This window comes from Apaloderma vittatum, unplaced genomic scaffold (assembly GCF_000703405.1).
Source record: "Apaloderma vittatum isolate BGI_N311 unplaced genomic scaffold, ASM70340v1 scaffold9916, whole genome shotgun sequence".
NCBI classification, from domain to species: Eukaryota; Metazoa; Chordata; class Aves; order Trogoniformes; family Trogonidae; genus Apaloderma; species Apaloderma vittatum.
Window position 1 is genome coordinate 143,957 of NW_009720084.1, and position 16,692 is coordinate 160,648.

Here is a 16,692-nt window from a genome sequence, read left to right on the forward strand (position 1 = left end):
TGTGGCTGTAGGTACCTCCAAGAACCACATCCAGAAGGCATGCATCCTCTTTCTTTAGAGGAAAACCCAAGCACTCCCAGCCAGCTGGGTTACCAAGGTGGATTTTGTGCTACACCTAGAAGTTTTCAAAACTGCACACCAGCTTTGGCTAGCCCAGCCTGGCTTCATCCAGCTGTGATGAGATTTTGCCCTAAATGATTTCAACTGTTTCTGCAGCTACAGCATGTGCTTTTATCTGGAAGCAAACTGTTTACTTATTTGCCTTTAATTGGTTATGGTAATGAAAGAGCACCCGTATCTTAAAATCCTCCACAAAAATGAATACTCTTGAAGTTTACATCTGTGGCCATGAAAGAAGACACTGTTCTCCACTGTTGCTTATAATGTTTATTTGTTTTCAAATTCAAAACACAGGTGATCTTCTCAAAACAAATAGAGTAAAGGGGGAAGTGAAGGCAGACTCTCTTTGTGTCTTTTCCAAGAAACACATCTGGAAAAGTATACTTTTGCAAAACAACTACATTTTCATGCACACAAACAGTGAGATTCCAAAAAGTTCTAAATAGCAGTGAGGTGAGCAACCAATGTTATTGGGTTTTGTTTTTTAACTTGCAAATGGCACTAAATGAACCCACAGTTTCCATGGCTAGTACAGAGACATTTTTATAGAAGTCTCTGAGTATGCAGTTAATTTCCAAGATGTGGAATTACAAAGATACACCTCCTTGATTCTGTAAAATAAACTTGGTGGAATAATTGGATATTATAATACTTGATAGACTTGCTAATGATTTAAGCCTACAGCTTATTTATTTAAATTGCTATCCTTCATTGCTACTTAGTTATGTTTACCTAAAAGTCATTTTTTAACCATAGGCAGGTACAAAAATTTTCTTTAGAAGCAGCAGAGAAATATTGGATTGTGTTTTGCAGATAGCTCTGATGCCACACTTCATCAGTACTCTTAAAACCTTAGCGTCATTTTTGGTTTTGTTGCCTGTACAACATGTTTTGCTCCACCTTTATAGTCAGGTAGAAAAACAACCGGTTGGGAAACAGATCAGTAAAATGAGCTTTCACGAATCTAAATGCTACAGTCAGGCCCTGCTCACTGGGAAGGTCTGGGAAGGCAGAAATAATTCTGCAGACAAAGAAGGAAAAGAATGAAACCACTGTTTGGACTACAGTGGCTAGAAAACACCAAGATCTACAACTCCTAGCACTTGCACAGGGTCAGGCAGAAGTGATCAGACGCATACCCATGGATGCACAGGGCTTGGGATCCCCACAGAGGGTACGGCTTTGGGCCCCATGGGGGGCGTGGTGCCCCATGGTGATCAGACAGCTTTGCCCACTAGCTCGCAGCCCTTGGAGCTGCAGCAGCTCAGCAGCAACCTCAGCGGGGCCCTGCAGTCTTCTTCTACAGCCTGGGCTGTGCAGCACCGCAGAGCTAAAATGATTCTCTATGGCTGGGACTGCTGAAGAAGAAAAGCGTATTTGGAAATGCAATCTCCTAATTAATAAAATTCAGATAGGAATGTATGAATTATTTTTGCTAGCTAATGCCTGCTCTTCACAAGTCAGTCTTCTTTTTCCTGCATGCACCTAAAAATCGGGTGCTTCTGGCACTGGATGTGCTGTCCACGTTGTAATGTGCTTTGTAGTGTTAGGTACCTACACAGAAGGAAAAATATCACTTTACCATTGGATTTGCTTGAGTTGTATAGTCATCAGTGCTACAGCAAGAAGCAGATGGACTGGGAATTAGGAAATCACTCAAGCACTGATCTGAAGAGGGTTGTCCTGAACACAAGGTGGATGCATGTGTTAAGTGGCCACAGGACTTACAGTCTGTCACATTCAATATCAGGATTATTAGATGGTGTGTCGAGAATACCAAAATACACTTCCTTGTTTGCTGGAGGTGGGGTGTTGGTTGGACTTCCCACCCCGGAATCAGGGCTTGGTGCAGGGTGCATTTCTCCTGCATACTTCTCTCCTTTCTGAGAGGGCTCTTGTTGTTTTTGCTTGAGGTTTTTGAAACGTTTGAGCTTCACAGGGTCCTTCACTTCCTTGGCACAACGGAATAAGATGAAAATGTCCCTCCGAAATTTGGAGCTCATTCCAAAGTAGATAATGGGATTGTAGAAGCTGGCAGACTTAGCAAATAAACTGGCAAGGATGCTGGTAAGGTTGGGCACAGGGTGACCATAGGCAGACCATATAGAGATGACAGCATACGGTGACCACGCAATAATGAAGGCTGTGCAAATGACAATAGAAACCTAAAAGACAGAAGACTAATAATAAATCTACTCTGGAAGACTCCATCAGGGAAGCAGTAAGCTGGGAATAGGAACTTGGACACTTGGCTGGGAGGGAAACACTCAGATTGTCCTTAGTGTATGGCTCACAGGAGAATTCAGGGAAGCAAAACGTTTGCTTTGATGGAGCCAGGCATACCTAGAAACTGTATATTGAATTTTGGCACGGTGGTGTGCTTGAGCATTGCCTCATCTAATGGAATGAAAATAGCTACTCTCTCCTGTATGTTTATACGAATTCAAAAGGTTTCAAATAGGCCTAAGTCAAGTAAATTGAAAATTCTACTGTAACTCTTCTGTGTGCTCAAAAGTAACATAATTTCTGAAAGAAAAGAGCATACACCAAAGCAAATTTTTGGTTTTGTGCTGTATAACTGACTCTGATTAGATTTAGATTATTTTTCACATGTGATGTAGCACCAGTATTAGCCAACTGATGGGGCAGGAATTTCAAACAAATGTCTCATATTCTTCACTGAGTTAAGACTCTGTCACTAGATATTATTTAGAAATGAAGTGCAACTGATTGGTTTTATTCCTTTCTGTTTCTGATGAGAACAATTTTGGGGAAACTGATTTCATTGAGATAAATCCCATCCAACATGAAACCCAAACTCACCCTGGTGACGTCCCGCTCTATTCTCCTCTGTCTGTCTGTGGGATCACTCAGTCCTGTTAATGCATGACTTAGTTTGACAGTATTGATAATTGACACATATGAGAAGATCATGACTGAGACAGGTAGGAAAAAACAGCAGATAAAAATGGAGACAATGTAGGATTTGTAGATTGTAGAGAAGTTGGCTTTTGCCCAGTCTATCTCACATGTGCCATACATGCGATCTGGAAAACAAAAAATAAGTTGGTTAGCAGTTTTAGAACATTTATCTGCTTTTGAGCAATTAATTTCTCAGTTCAAATGCTCTATTTTTCTTCTTTTAGCACTAAAGAATAGATTGATCTTTCTGATTTAATAAGCTGTGACAATTTCCTAAGTAAACATTTTTTCAAGTCTAGTAGACTGTAACAAGTTCTAGCATATTACTGTTTTGTCCAGTTTAGATTTCCAGTGTAAATCCATAATGTACAAACTGTTTTTTCAGGAAAGGAAATTGTGATACCTCATTTAGAAAAAAAAAAAAAAAGGAATAATCATTCAGTAGTTTTGATGCTCTGGAATGTTATCTATTCTAATTTCTCAAAATCTTCTACATAATAACTTCCTAAGATGAGCACTATAACAGCATAACAAGCAATCATAAGGACACAATATGCCAAATGTAAAACATCACTACTTACATAGCAAAGTATAAAATAAAAATGTTGAGTGGGTTTTTTTAATAGAAACAAAAATGCAATGAATTTTCTACTCTAGTGAGAGCCATGAAAGCTAATACAGCTAATGATAAAGTTTATGGGAAGTTGAAACATGTATATACTTAGAAAGACCTTTGCTAGATGGGAAGCATACATTCTGCAAATACGGAGAAGCTGCAGGATCTTAAAAATGAAGTCAGGCAGATTGCAGGATTTGCAGCTGGTGGGATTTACAAGAGCACACTAGCTGATCAGGTGACTTAAGGGAAAGGCACTGGGACTAATGGGCAGTCTCTGCTTCACACTTTTATGAATAAGTTCATTTCTTTAGACCTTCTCGTGTTTGCAAATGTGTCTTGATAGAAGACTTGAATTCGATAGCACTACAAGTTTTCTATGGATTGTGAATTGTTGATTTTTTCTTTTTAAGTGGAAAAAGCTGTGGGTTTTTCTTTTGACAGCTATGGCAGCAAGTTGAATTACAGATAGATGAAGCATGAACCAAAATTATTTAAGTCAAGTGTTAACAAGTCCTCAAGGTAGTATACAGGTGAAGCCTGCAGGATTTAGCAACAGACCTCTCCCTGACATCCAGTTAGAATTCTGAAGGAAAAAAAAAAATCCCTTAATTCCTCACAGGTGATAGGAGGTTTAGCTAGAATGAATTAAAGGGGCAAAAGATTAAAATCTCCTTTATGATTCTCATAAAAGAAAGCTCAGTATTTTTATCACCAAAAGCTCAAGGTTTTTCTTCCTATATTTGTTCAGTAATAGAAACAGATTTTCATCTCCCTTGAAATTTTCATCACTAGACCTTGACATTAATTTGGATTAATTCCAGATTTCTGGGTTGTGAAAACTTTTGACTGCAAAACTAAAGCAGCCTCCAGATGACATGAAAAGAAAATCCTCCAAGTTTTTCTGCATGTCAGAATTCAGAGCTGTTTGTCCCCACTCGGTAGGGACACGGGCAAGTAGCATTTCCAAAAACGAGCAGGGTCCTGGGGACCCCTGCAGCTGCTGTGTAGAAGTGAGAGGTCCGAGGCAGGCAGGTGTAATGCAACATGGTCTGATGGCATCTACTGCCAGCTCCACTGCCTGCTGCTGGGATTGCCATTGTTGGGCTCCCACATCTCCGCAGGTGCCCTCAATGGAAATGTGTTTAGAGTCAGATATCCCTGAAACCACTGTGATTCTCAGCAGGGAAAGATGCTCCTAGAAATGATCTTGAAGACTGCTCTCAAGGGATTGAATGCGAAGTACAGAGATGATCCATGGGGGCACTTGGATGCCCTGACAAGGCAGTGATGCCCAAAATGTCTCTGGCTCCAGTTTACAGTGAAAAATGAACATCAGAAATCCTTTTAAAAATGAAGAGCTATTAATATTAATGTAGGAAGAAAACACAGCTAGCCAGAAGATACACAGAAAATGACCAGTCCAAACTCCCCATGTTTGTGACATAACCAGAATGCAAAAACGTGACATGGAATTAGAAGAGTCAAATGAATAGTTTGATTTTGACTTGAATAAAAGATCCATTAAGCCTAATATCCTAATAACGTTTTGATTTGGGAAGGATAGAAGATTCAACCAATCATAGAAATGGATGATCTTCTCACATTCATACTTCAAGGGGCTAGAGACATCTCCAGGCTTATATATTTAATAAGTAAGAGGATGTAGTCTCATAGCTGCTGTAATAAGTCTTGATAGATTGCATGACTTCTGGAAGGATGCAGATGCCTACAGAATCCAGGCAGGCAACAGCTGGACCATTTCAGTTCATTTTCAGTTGTTAGGACTCCTGTATCATTACCTAGAGATTTGTTTTGTTGAGACAATTTCTCCAACTTATCTCCATGAAAAAAAAATTCTGGTTAGGGAATATCCCTTAGCTGTTGAATTACCACAGTGTTCGAAAAATTTCAAAATATATTCCAAATATTTCATTTTTCTTACTCATTTTTTTTTCTATAGCCTTATCTTGCACCCTAATCAATTCTTGGACTGACAGACTTTTTCTTCTTCTGCTATGTTAGTTTTCATATTTTCAACAAACTGTTTCACCAAATCTTTCTGGCTTATCTTATTATAGTTTCAAGTTTAACTTGCTGGAACTTGTGTTCTTTTCTAGCTTCCTAATCTTGACAGTTTTTGAAGGATGTCTTTTGATAGTTCCCTTTATCTCATTGCTTAACCACGCCAAATATTTCTGGCTTCTCTTTTTTTCATAGGTAATATACATTTGGTCCAAGTCTTTCCTGTGATATCTTAAAAAAAATATCTCTTTATAGCTGACACTACAGCAGGCAACACTCTGCACATAAATCATACATGATGAATAATTTTCTCAGTTCCATTGGTAATTGGTCTGGTTTATCACAAACAGCAAGAAAGGACGATAATTATCTTTGTTCAGTTAAGTGGAGAGATACCAAATAAATACAACTGAAAGACATCTGTTACCTGTATAACTGCCCCAGCCAAGTAATGGAGCTGCTGACCAGAAGAAAGCTGCTATCCAAATGAGAACCAGAGACACCGTCATACTGCTGTTGCTAATGCAATGACCTGCAGTGGAATGGTTTAGTCAGAAAATAATATCTGGAAATGCAAACATGTCTCTGAAATCTAAATGGACTCATATACTGACAGCTAATAAGGAAAATACTGCTATTAAAAAATAGTAAGAAAAAAATCATATTTGTAAGAAAAGCTTAAATTTGAAAGCATGTCAGGCGTGTCTTCAAGGCCATTTGTAAATAGCTTTTAAGCAGGAGACAATGTTTTTCTTGAGCACTACAAAATTAGAAAGTTTTACATTTAACTCACGTTTTGCAATTTTGTAAAACCCAGGAAAAAATTGTATGTTGTTTTACACAGAAACAAACAAAATAATTATGAATTCAGATGATTTTCTTATTTACGTCAAGGTTTTCCCTGACGCTGAAACTACATTAGCCTTGCAATACAAATCTGTCCTGCTGTTGCCACACATTGTGGTTATTTTTTCATTTGCATGGGAAATATTTATGCATCCACCAATCTCTGTTCCTCAACATTTCTGTAAAGTTATACCGGGCACTTACTCAGATTTCCTCAAGAGGCAAAAAAATTATGCACACCCTCAGATGAACATGCAATTCAGCTTTGCAGAAGAGAAATGTGGGTTTTAAATATGACTTCATAATACACAATGAATATAAAATGTAAAATACATCAAAGCCAAATTCCAGCAGGTCCAACGGCAGTTTGTGCTGAAAATTGTCTTCAAAAAATCTATCATTACAATAAATTGCAGGAGGATTTCTGGTGGAAAAAAGACCTCCCTGAAGAAGTTCTTCGCACAGCTAATACTGCTCATGCGATTAGAGAGAAAAACTCATACGATACATCCAGTGTATTTGTGTGTGCTTTACCTGTGGACATTAATAAGTTCCTGTCTGAAATATGGTGCAAGCCAGTCACAGCAAGGGCATCAAAATTGTTAATACATTATCTAAAGATAAGTGAAAGGAGAGAATTTATGTAGGTATGAAGAGAAATTATATAAGGGTCTCAGTGGAAGTAAAAGTTTTCAGCAGACAGGAGATCCAGCATGAATGGTATGGAAAGGTTTCTACTGATCTCATGAAATGGAGTGCCTGGGGTGAGTGTCGTGATGTAAAGAGACATTAAAGGAAAAGAGTAGATGACAGCACGTTTATATGGACTTGTTGGTGGGGGTTTCGCAGGGCAGGAAAAGTGTAAAGGATTTCAGACCAGATTTGTACAGTGGGATACTTTACAGAGGCATTTTAAACAAACGTTAATAAAAAAATCAAATTCAAAAAAGCACAGAGTGGGGGTTTTTAAGGGCTCCTAGCGCTGGAGAGAGTAATGAACAGTCACTGTGTGAGATATTCAGGCTACAACAGGGCAAGGAAGAAGTGTGAGTGTGAGAATGCGGTGATGATGCTTTTGTCGATCTGGGAGATGGGACCATCCAGCAGAGTCAGGTCATGGTCCGTTCTGGGGATGGTAGGAGTAATTTTCATCTCCTGTGGTGTGAAATTGTCTACTGAGGAGAGGGTGAAGAGGTGCGTGAGGATGGCAGGCTGCGCAGTGCTACAGAAGCTGGAGGCAAGATCTGCTGACTGAAAGTTCCCAGTGCCATCTAAAGCAATCCATGATGCCTGCTGCGTGCAAACCCTGGCAAAACACTCTGGAGTGATGATGCTTGCATGCAGGGCAGCCTACTGAACCAAGGTTCTTATCAATGACTGGAAACTTCCTGAATATCATCTCATAGAAGATGAGATTTGTTTCTTACAGTGAGATCCAGACAACGATGTACGCATCACTTAGGAGTCATTTAAGTTGCATTTTGAACAAGAGGGTCAGCAGGACCTATGGTATCTTTGGCAAATGAGTGAATTTAACCCATGGTGACCAAAGTGTACTAGTAAAATTTGGCTTTTATTTGGGTTAACCCTGAAGGACTCTATGCAAACATATTTGTAATCTAAATCATTGCATTACCTTCTGGTTATGAACACATCTAATTTACATTCAATATAGCCTGTGACTGAAAGAAATACAGGTTTGAGCCAGGATCAGTAAAGACAGAACTGGACTTGGCTTTACTCCTTACCTCTCTCAGGATGGCAGCCCTTGATGTAGCGAGTCACACTGATTACTGTAAGGGTATTAATGCTAGCCAGGCCAAACAGAAGTGTCAGGAAGCCATCAACCTGAAAAACAAAGGAGCGCAGGATGTTCTTCACTGCAGAGAGCTCAAGGGGAAAACAACCACAGGGATTGCTCCTCTTGGTTTCGTGTTAATGCTCTTGAAAGTTTTTGCAGGAACCTAACTAGCAGGAAAATGTAGAATGTCAGGTGCAGTTATCTTCTATAGGATCAGTGAGCAAGTAAATGTTCAACAATTATATAAGTGCCCTGTCATGTACATAAAAGAAACAAGCAAACACACCCCTATATCTAAGCTTCCCTGAAATGACTTGCCAAATGAAGGAGAAAAAGGTTGAACTGAAAAGAAGAAAAGCCCTGAATAGGCAAAAAATGCATTTGATGTAGCTGCCTCATTTAGGCAGAGTGAACACGAAAATTGAACCCATGACATTTGGGCCCAAGGAGGAAGAATGTAGGAGGTAATGGGCTTGGCTGAGTGAGAAAAGCTTTAAAAAAATTAATTAAAACCCAGATATAGCTAAATCATTCCTATAGAGTGAGTCTCAATGTTGGTGGTACTGATTGCCTGTGATTTATTAAGCCCTGATCCTCACTGCTGCTGATTGACGCAGGCAGAGCCGTGTGGCTGGGCAGGCTCCCACTGACGTCAGCATCTTGGCGATACATGCACGGGAGGGTTAAAACTGCTAAGCTTTGCTAACGGGTATAGGAAGGAAGTCGTTGTACAACTGTAGTGGAGATGGATGTAGCCATCTGCTAGGGTGCACTGTGTGACTGGGAAATGATCCAGGCAAAAAGCTGAAGGCAAATCCTTTTTCTGAAATCTCACAAGGATGAACGCCACCGGACAGAGCAGAGGAGCTCTTGGAGCTCTTGGTGCCAATTGTACACCCAGTGAAGCAGGAATAAGTGTCTCTGAACTGTAACTTGGCATTCAAGGGGTGAAATTATTGACGGGAAAGTATGTCATTATTCTGTGGGAACAAACTCTATCATTGTGTAAATGGGCAAAACCTCTGTGGAATTTAGTTTATCCCAGCACGGAATCTGGGGCTTTAATCCAGGTTTAAAGCCGAGCCCATGGCAGATTGTACAAATTAAATTGGGTGAAGGGTTAAGAAAGGTCTGCTTCATTGTGTCTTTCACTGGTGGGTTTTCTTGCTACCAACGCCCTTATATTATATATATATATGTTTTATATACTTCTGAATGCCAACTTTTACAGACTCACCACATTTTAAATGCATGAAAGACTTGCTAATACAACAATCTACATATACCTATGTGCCACTTACAATCAGCTTATTCTTGCTGTACAAATGCAAATATATTTACAGCAGAAAACAGATTTGCTTGGGTGTTCCAGCTACTTGCTAGAACCTGTGCTTGGCTGAATGCAACCAGCTGTGTGCTGTAGAGATTACAAAGAGCTGCCACTTCTCCATTTTTTTCAAATGATGCTGCATAGACAGTGTGGCCAAGGACCACTGAGAAATCAGGCTACATAAGCTTAAGCAATTGCATTAATTATTAGATTAGAAAGCAGTATTCCAGCAACAATACAAATAAATACTTTGAAATTAAGTCTAAAGAGCTATGAGGCTGAATACTAAAGCATTAGGACAAGCTGTTCAGTGTGTTTGGTAGTGCTCCTATGCTGAGATTGGTTGAGTTATTCTGAAACATATTTTATCACCTGCAGATGTGATCATTATTCTCCCATCCCCCCTTCCTGACGTCAGACCAAAGAAAGACAATTATATTAAGTGATCAGATCAAACAACCCTTGAGCCCAATTACAAGGGAGAAAAGTGGATCTAAAAATACACTCTTGCCCTTTACCATCTGAGATGAAATTGTCACTGTAAGAAGAATAAGCCAAAATATTTTCTTTGGAGTGGTGCCTTGCCAAAAAAAAAGTGCAGTTTTACCTAAAACAACACAGTTCATAGGATCAAGCCACCATTAGCACCATGTCTTGTTTTTGTACTATTTCATAACAGCATTTCAGCAGTTCAGAATACTGTTGCTTCTGCTAGTGCAGAGGATATCATCAGAGATTTGACCAGGGCCATATGGCTAGTAACAGCCATCTCCCAGGGCTGGCTGTGCCGACTACTCCTGTGCTCATAGCCACAGAAGCAGGAGACAGCGTGAAATGCAAAGAGGAGGAATCTCTGGGGGTGACGAGCACTGGGATAAAATGAATAAAGTTGTTAAATGTGGTCGCTCTCAAGCTGCGGAATGGTTGCTACAGAGGCCACATTCAGAACATTAAAACACAAGGGAGCATCCAACTGGATTAGGGCTGCTTTGAGAGTAGGATCCTCAGACCAGTATTGTCTCTGCCAAACTTCTAGAGGCAATGAGTTAGCTCTTGAACCTAGCTGTGCATATGCCATTTCCCAGCAAGTCCATTGATTCTGCAGTACTTCTGTATTGGTGTCACTTAGACATAAGTCTTCAGAAGAAATAAAGGGTTCTTACTCTAGCTGTAGCCTACTTCAAGCAAAGACCTACTGAATATGGAAGAAAGAGCTCTGCTACTTTTTTCTGCTTCTGAACAGACAGCACTGACTGTAGCTAGCAACCAAAGCAACTGCTTGGAACCCAAAGTAGTTAGCAACAGACGAACTGCCTGAGCAGAGTCCCGATTGCTATAGGCAGAGATATTCATATCTGTAGGTAACAAAAATACATGATATTCTCAGTTTTCTGCATCATTAAGGATAAATGGAATGTCAGACAAGGAAATACTAGAATAGTAGGTAACATTTAAATGCTTTGGAACATTGAAGCTCTTCCCTCTCCCCAGTTCTGGTTTTCTTTTTATTTTATCCTACCCACCAGCCGGCTCCTTCTTTCCGTAGTCATAATATTTCCTCCATTATTGAGTCATGCAATTTTGCCTATCTTATTATTAATTATGATAAAATAGCAATGTTAATAGGCAGTAATGAATTCTGACATAAACACAAAGTTGATTGCATGATAATTTTGATCCACCCGCTTTTCTTTTTACCCATTAAGAAACAGGGGTAGATTAGCAGTTTTAAAAGCTTTTCTCCCAGTGCTATACCAGTATTACTCCCTTGGCTATACAGTTACTCTCAGAACTTGCTCATTATCTTTATGTTGCCTGGAAGCTAAGACATGACTGAAGAAAAAGGCTGTATTTTTTTCTGCTTTGTATTTGTGTGTGATTTTAAATCTCACTAATGTTCTTGGTCTACTATTTAGAACCTACAACACATAAAGCTCCTACTGCATGAAAGTTCGTTTCTTAAGCTTTTCTTCAACACAGAGGGAGTCAGGAATCCCCTGTGTACTATCAAATTTTTAGCTATGAGCTGGGGTGTGTCACACTTCTACTACCTCTAATACTTATGCATCCCTTCTGAATTGTTAATGGTTGTCTTCATTTAAAGCAGGCAGAGTAAAATATGATCTGTTGTTCTTATTATTGGTTTAATCGAGGTTTAATGGCACGAAAGCAGATTGCTGGAATAGCAATTTAGGCTGAAACATTGATCTCACAAGCCAGAAAGGCTGCATCACTCCCTCCCCTGGCCAACTCGTGAACCTATTGCAATTTCCTGAAGTTTGTTTCCCTTCAGAACCACAATGTCCTGTTTTCCTGTTCTATTAAATATGAGATGATAAGTGCATAAAGAAAAAGATAAACTTTAAGCAGAGATTATTTTTCCATGGCATATGTTTAAAGTAATAGCAATATACTCTCTCAGAATATTTTGTTGAATACAGATCAGATTATTCCAAGATCATAATGCAAATAGATAATGGCAATAAACCTCCTTCAACCTCAAGAGACACTCCCTCCCCAAATCAATCTTTAAGAAATACATTTGGAAAAACAATTGTAGGTACCTCTGAATAGAGTATGTTTTAAAATTCAACAAGGTCTTAAAGTTTGTAATGAGAAAATAATCCACTTGTGTATGATGACAATGTAATTCTCCCATTCCTCCAATATATCAATAACGTGTCAACCAAACTATAGTAACTCTTCTGTCAAATGGAAGAACTACCAAGGTTAGTAATCAAATTCAGGCTTCCCAGGAGACTACTTAAAACTCCCACTGCATCATGCTCCTAAAGAACTCAAATTGTTTATTGAAGATCTACTACAGTACAGAAAGTGAAAGAGATTTACCAACAGAAAGTAATTTACCAACAGTTTCTACAAGGTCTTTTGCTCATGGGACATTGCTCTGCTATGGTTACATTCTGTTTTTAAAAATGTCTCAGCAGGCTCCAAGGGTAGATCTTCTTAGAGATGACTGCATTAACCCAAGCCATTATGGGTCTCTGACACAAACAACACTTCATTTACTAATAAATAATAGAACTGATATGCTGCAGGCTGAGATCGTTTAAACCAGTAAGTGAGAGCATCAGACACCTGGTATTTTGCATTTACCAAGAGATTGTGTCTTTCTCTTAATGGCATATATTTTAAAGATAGGAAAATATGAATATAATATTTAGGCTATACAATTATATGTACAGCTATGTAATTATATTAACTATACTATATAGCTAAATATACATTTAGTGCCAGTTATTAATATATGCATGTCAAGTTTTGGCTTTAGTAATGTTAGGGAATCCAGAATAAATCTAGTTGTTTGCTTCTCATTATTTTAGGTTTATATACTGAGTTAATCAAGTTAAATTCAACATATACTTCCTTCGGGCTGACTTTTAGCTATTAGAGTTATAGTCCTTTCAGGTCACAATTTATACCCGTAGCAGCACATGCCCCTGTCAATGAGCATGGCTATGAACATAACAAACCCACTAAGTGCACATCGTTTAACAAGAAGGCAGAAATTTCTTTCAGAATTTCCTTACACGGCCTCATCAGATGACTTCAAGTATCCCATCCCCCCATGCCTGGGAGCACCTTCTTTCTAACTCTGTGTTGGTGCCATGGCAGGTTGGGACCATGGCAGGTTTCATGTTTCTCCCATTCACCCATAAAGAATGAACGAGGTGGAAGCGACTAAGCATGCGGCTCATACCACCCAGTTGTCCAGATACAGTGGAAAGATTTCCATCTTCAGGTTAAGTGCTGTATTGCCATTGTCTGTCTGTGAATTATTTTACAGGGAAATTAGGAAGAACTAGATAGGAAACTCTAGCATTGCCCTCTGGGAACATCCAAGCTACACTGTATAAATCTCTTCTCAGTGGGCCTGAGCCGAAACTCCACTTCAGTGACGTTAATTCAGAGGCTACTTTTTTATTGCTAGCAGCACCATTAATGTAAACAAACAAATACACAGACAGACAAAAGAAGAAAGCAACCTCGGTCACCTGTCTCATCTTTACATTTCCACAAAAACCAAGGCTTGACTTTGTGGCCTGTGATGATCCTACCCCAATAACTAAGATCCATTAACATCAGATTAAAGTGACGCTTTTATTTTAAAAGTAAAGAAGTTGTATCTTTCTCTTGTCAGAATATGGTGGTAGATGTATCTCGCAGTTTATGCATGTCTCAAGGGAAGGAGAAGTCCCACAGACTGTTCAAGAGCTCTACCAGCATGGCCCAGAGATCACAAGTGACCCTCCACATTCTTCAAAGAAGAATTGCCTGTGCTGTTTGCCAGCAAGAAGGAATCTTCTTATTAGCTATCATCAGATTAATACCAGGTTGTACCAGATCAGCCATTCAGTGGCCAAGACAAGAACATGCTACGTTCCTGAAAGCCTGAAAAGGCTGCATGGCTACTAGGAGATCTCCTCTTAGGTTAATACTCTTGGCTCCTCTGGGTAGGAACAGAAGATAAGCAATTTATCCAAAGAAAATGCTTGCAGTCCGAAAATGCATATGGGCTGTTGGCCTTAAAGAGATGTCTGGAAAGACACCAAGTGCAACTTCATCCCTTCTGCAGGGACAGTGGTACGGAAATAAGGAATGTCATTCACATACTGCCCATTGTAAGCAACGGTTATTTCACCATTTATTGAGTCAGGACAGGAACTGGTCAGCGTTTAAGCAGGAATTGCTTCCTACATACTAGTGGTGTACTGACTTAGTGGAATATGTATTTATGAAACAAGATGAGTGGATGTCAGGTAGGAATATTTAAGATACTTGCAGATATTCTGAGAGTGATTTTTAAGTTTCATATGAAATTTTGCTTAAAAGTAAGTGAGAGGATGTGACACACAGGGAGGAGCCAGAAGAACATAAATCATTGAGGCCCAAGGTACGAAGATCTTGAACAGTAAAGGTAAGTGATAGACAGCATTTTTGGAAAGAAGACATTTCATCTCTTAGAAACAAACATCAGCACAGAAGAATGGAAAAGAGTACTATTTTCCACATAAGGAAACAAGAAAAAGATGTTTCAAAGCTTTTGAGAGGAAAAGCTAGTACAAGAATCCAAACTCAGGCTTTGGAAATTTCTGGTTCTGTATGGGCACTGTCAGATGACGAACGCCCTTTCCAGGCAGCAGCAGCAGTGTGTGGTTGGATGCAATCCTTGGGTGACACAGAAGGGACCACATCAGACTCATCACATAAGGAAACAGATAGTTTGAGCATTCACAATAATTCAAGTAACAAATATATGAGTTCCTGGATTTGTTGCAGTTGGCTGCAGAAGTCATGATTTAGCAGAAAATGAAGAAGAATTCACGGCTAACAAAACCTGGCATAACTTCCCTGCAGTAGCAGTAGTTACACTGAAATGATCTTCTACGTTGCTAATGATTCTGTTTGTGCAAAGGCACAATTTCTCCCCCTTCTCTGCAGATAAATTATGTTTCTCATTAAAATTTAGCTCACAGATGTCCTACATGAGTTGCTTTTACCTCTTTGACTGCAATGTGCACACTCTTCAGATTTTATCAAGGAGGACCTGAAATAAAGGAATTGGGAAGACTAATATCTCTGCAACTTTTTTTTCAGTATCCAAACTCAGCTATTCAAGGAAACATTCTAATATTCTTAGTATTTGAGATACTAAAATTGTTGAGAAAGAAATATCTGGGAGAGGAAGGTTTGTGCAGCACAGCACAGACAAATTAAAGGACACTCTTTAAAAAAAAAATTTACTTTGTAGATCAGTCCCCACATCCTACCTTTCACAGTGGAACATCATGTTAAGGTGAGTTGAATAGAGAGCGTATGTTACACAGCTTTTCTTCAGCACCTTTAACACCTGCTTTATCTGTTAATGCTCTTAGTGCCAGTTTCATGATTTGACTTTGGGTTATTTTCGTTTTACAAAAATGTCAGGAATGATAAACTATATATAAGTAAAATCCCAGCAGTATTACACCACAGTACTGTGCTAGGATACTCAATAACTATTTTACTCTCCCTTTACATGTTTGGTTTAATTTCTTTTAACATCCAGTAGGTAAATTGCTAGACTTTTTTCAGTTAAGCATGCATCTGACCACATTCCTCTGCTATTATGGTTTGAGAAAAATCTCTGTTTTCTTCTGTCCCAGCCTCAGTCTTAGAGCTACATGTCTGGCCCCTGGCATACACAGTAACATTGCAAGATTATTTTACTCCAAGCAAGGTTGAGCTTGCTCAGTCTTTGGATAGGAAAGCGCTGCCAAAGTCAGATGCTGCAGAAAGCTGTGCTGAGGATGAAGGTGTCCGTGCAGCTTGTGTTCAGGCTCCACTGCATGCAATCACTACCGAAGCTGAGGTGTGTCTGCACAGACAGTTCCCCACTGGAGAGAGAGGGAATGGAAGGAGAAGGGAAGCCTGCACGCTTTTGTTTTGGTCCTTTCCATCTGCCATTGCTTTTATCACCTGGTCATGCTGACTGCTGAGCTACCACTGATCAGTAATCTCACCCAGATTATGAGGAATACCATACTGCATATGGTATTATGTAAACAATGTCTTGGCATTTACAAATACATAAAATCACAAACTGAGTCAACAATCTAAGTCAACAATCGGCTGGTTTTAGCAGTTATATTACATGGACAGAAACCGATGTCCTTCAGATCTATTCTATTTATAAAAAAATCTAAATGCCTTTAGGGTTTTTGATTTACCAGAGAATTTACAGAACATTTTGTTAAGAGAAGAAGGTATTAATCTTCTGTTTCCTCCTCAGACAAGATTTAGCAATATTTTACAGTCTGTGTACAGAAAAGGAGGTAAATGCCACCAATGAAATACAATAGTATTCAAGATTACAAGTCCTCTCCTCAAAAGTTCTGAAAAGACCTCATAAATTTTCATCTTACTGATCTCAGAATTTCCTACTGTGGTGATTTTCCTTTTGCTGTTTCAGACCTCCACTTCTAATTTCTACAAAAGATGGACATCATTTCTTTTCAGAAATGTCATCCT

The 16,692-nt window shown here is 39.2% G+C and overlaps 1 protein-coding gene across 1 annotated transcript in view; it reads right to left on the bottom strand.

The window, feature by feature from the left end:
• Positions 1 to 1,844: 1,844 nt before the first annotated feature.
• LOC104275051 (opsin-5-like) overlaps positions 1,845 to 16,692 on the bottom strand; it is a 28,002-nt gene continuing 13,154 nt past the window's right edge. Inside the window, exons 3-6 of the mRNA XM_009870892.1 lie at positions 8,278 to 8,377; positions 6,111 to 6,215; positions 2,944 to 3,167; positions 1,845 to 2,285 (exon numbers count right to left, since the gene is read on the bottom strand). Coding sequence (XP_009869194.1) covers positions 1,845 to 2,285; positions 2,944 to 3,167; positions 6,111 to 6,215; positions 8,278 to 8,377 — 870 coding nt within the window. The remainder of the gene's footprint in view (positions 2,286 to 2,943; positions 3,168 to 6,110; positions 6,216 to 8,277; positions 8,378 to 16,692) is intronic.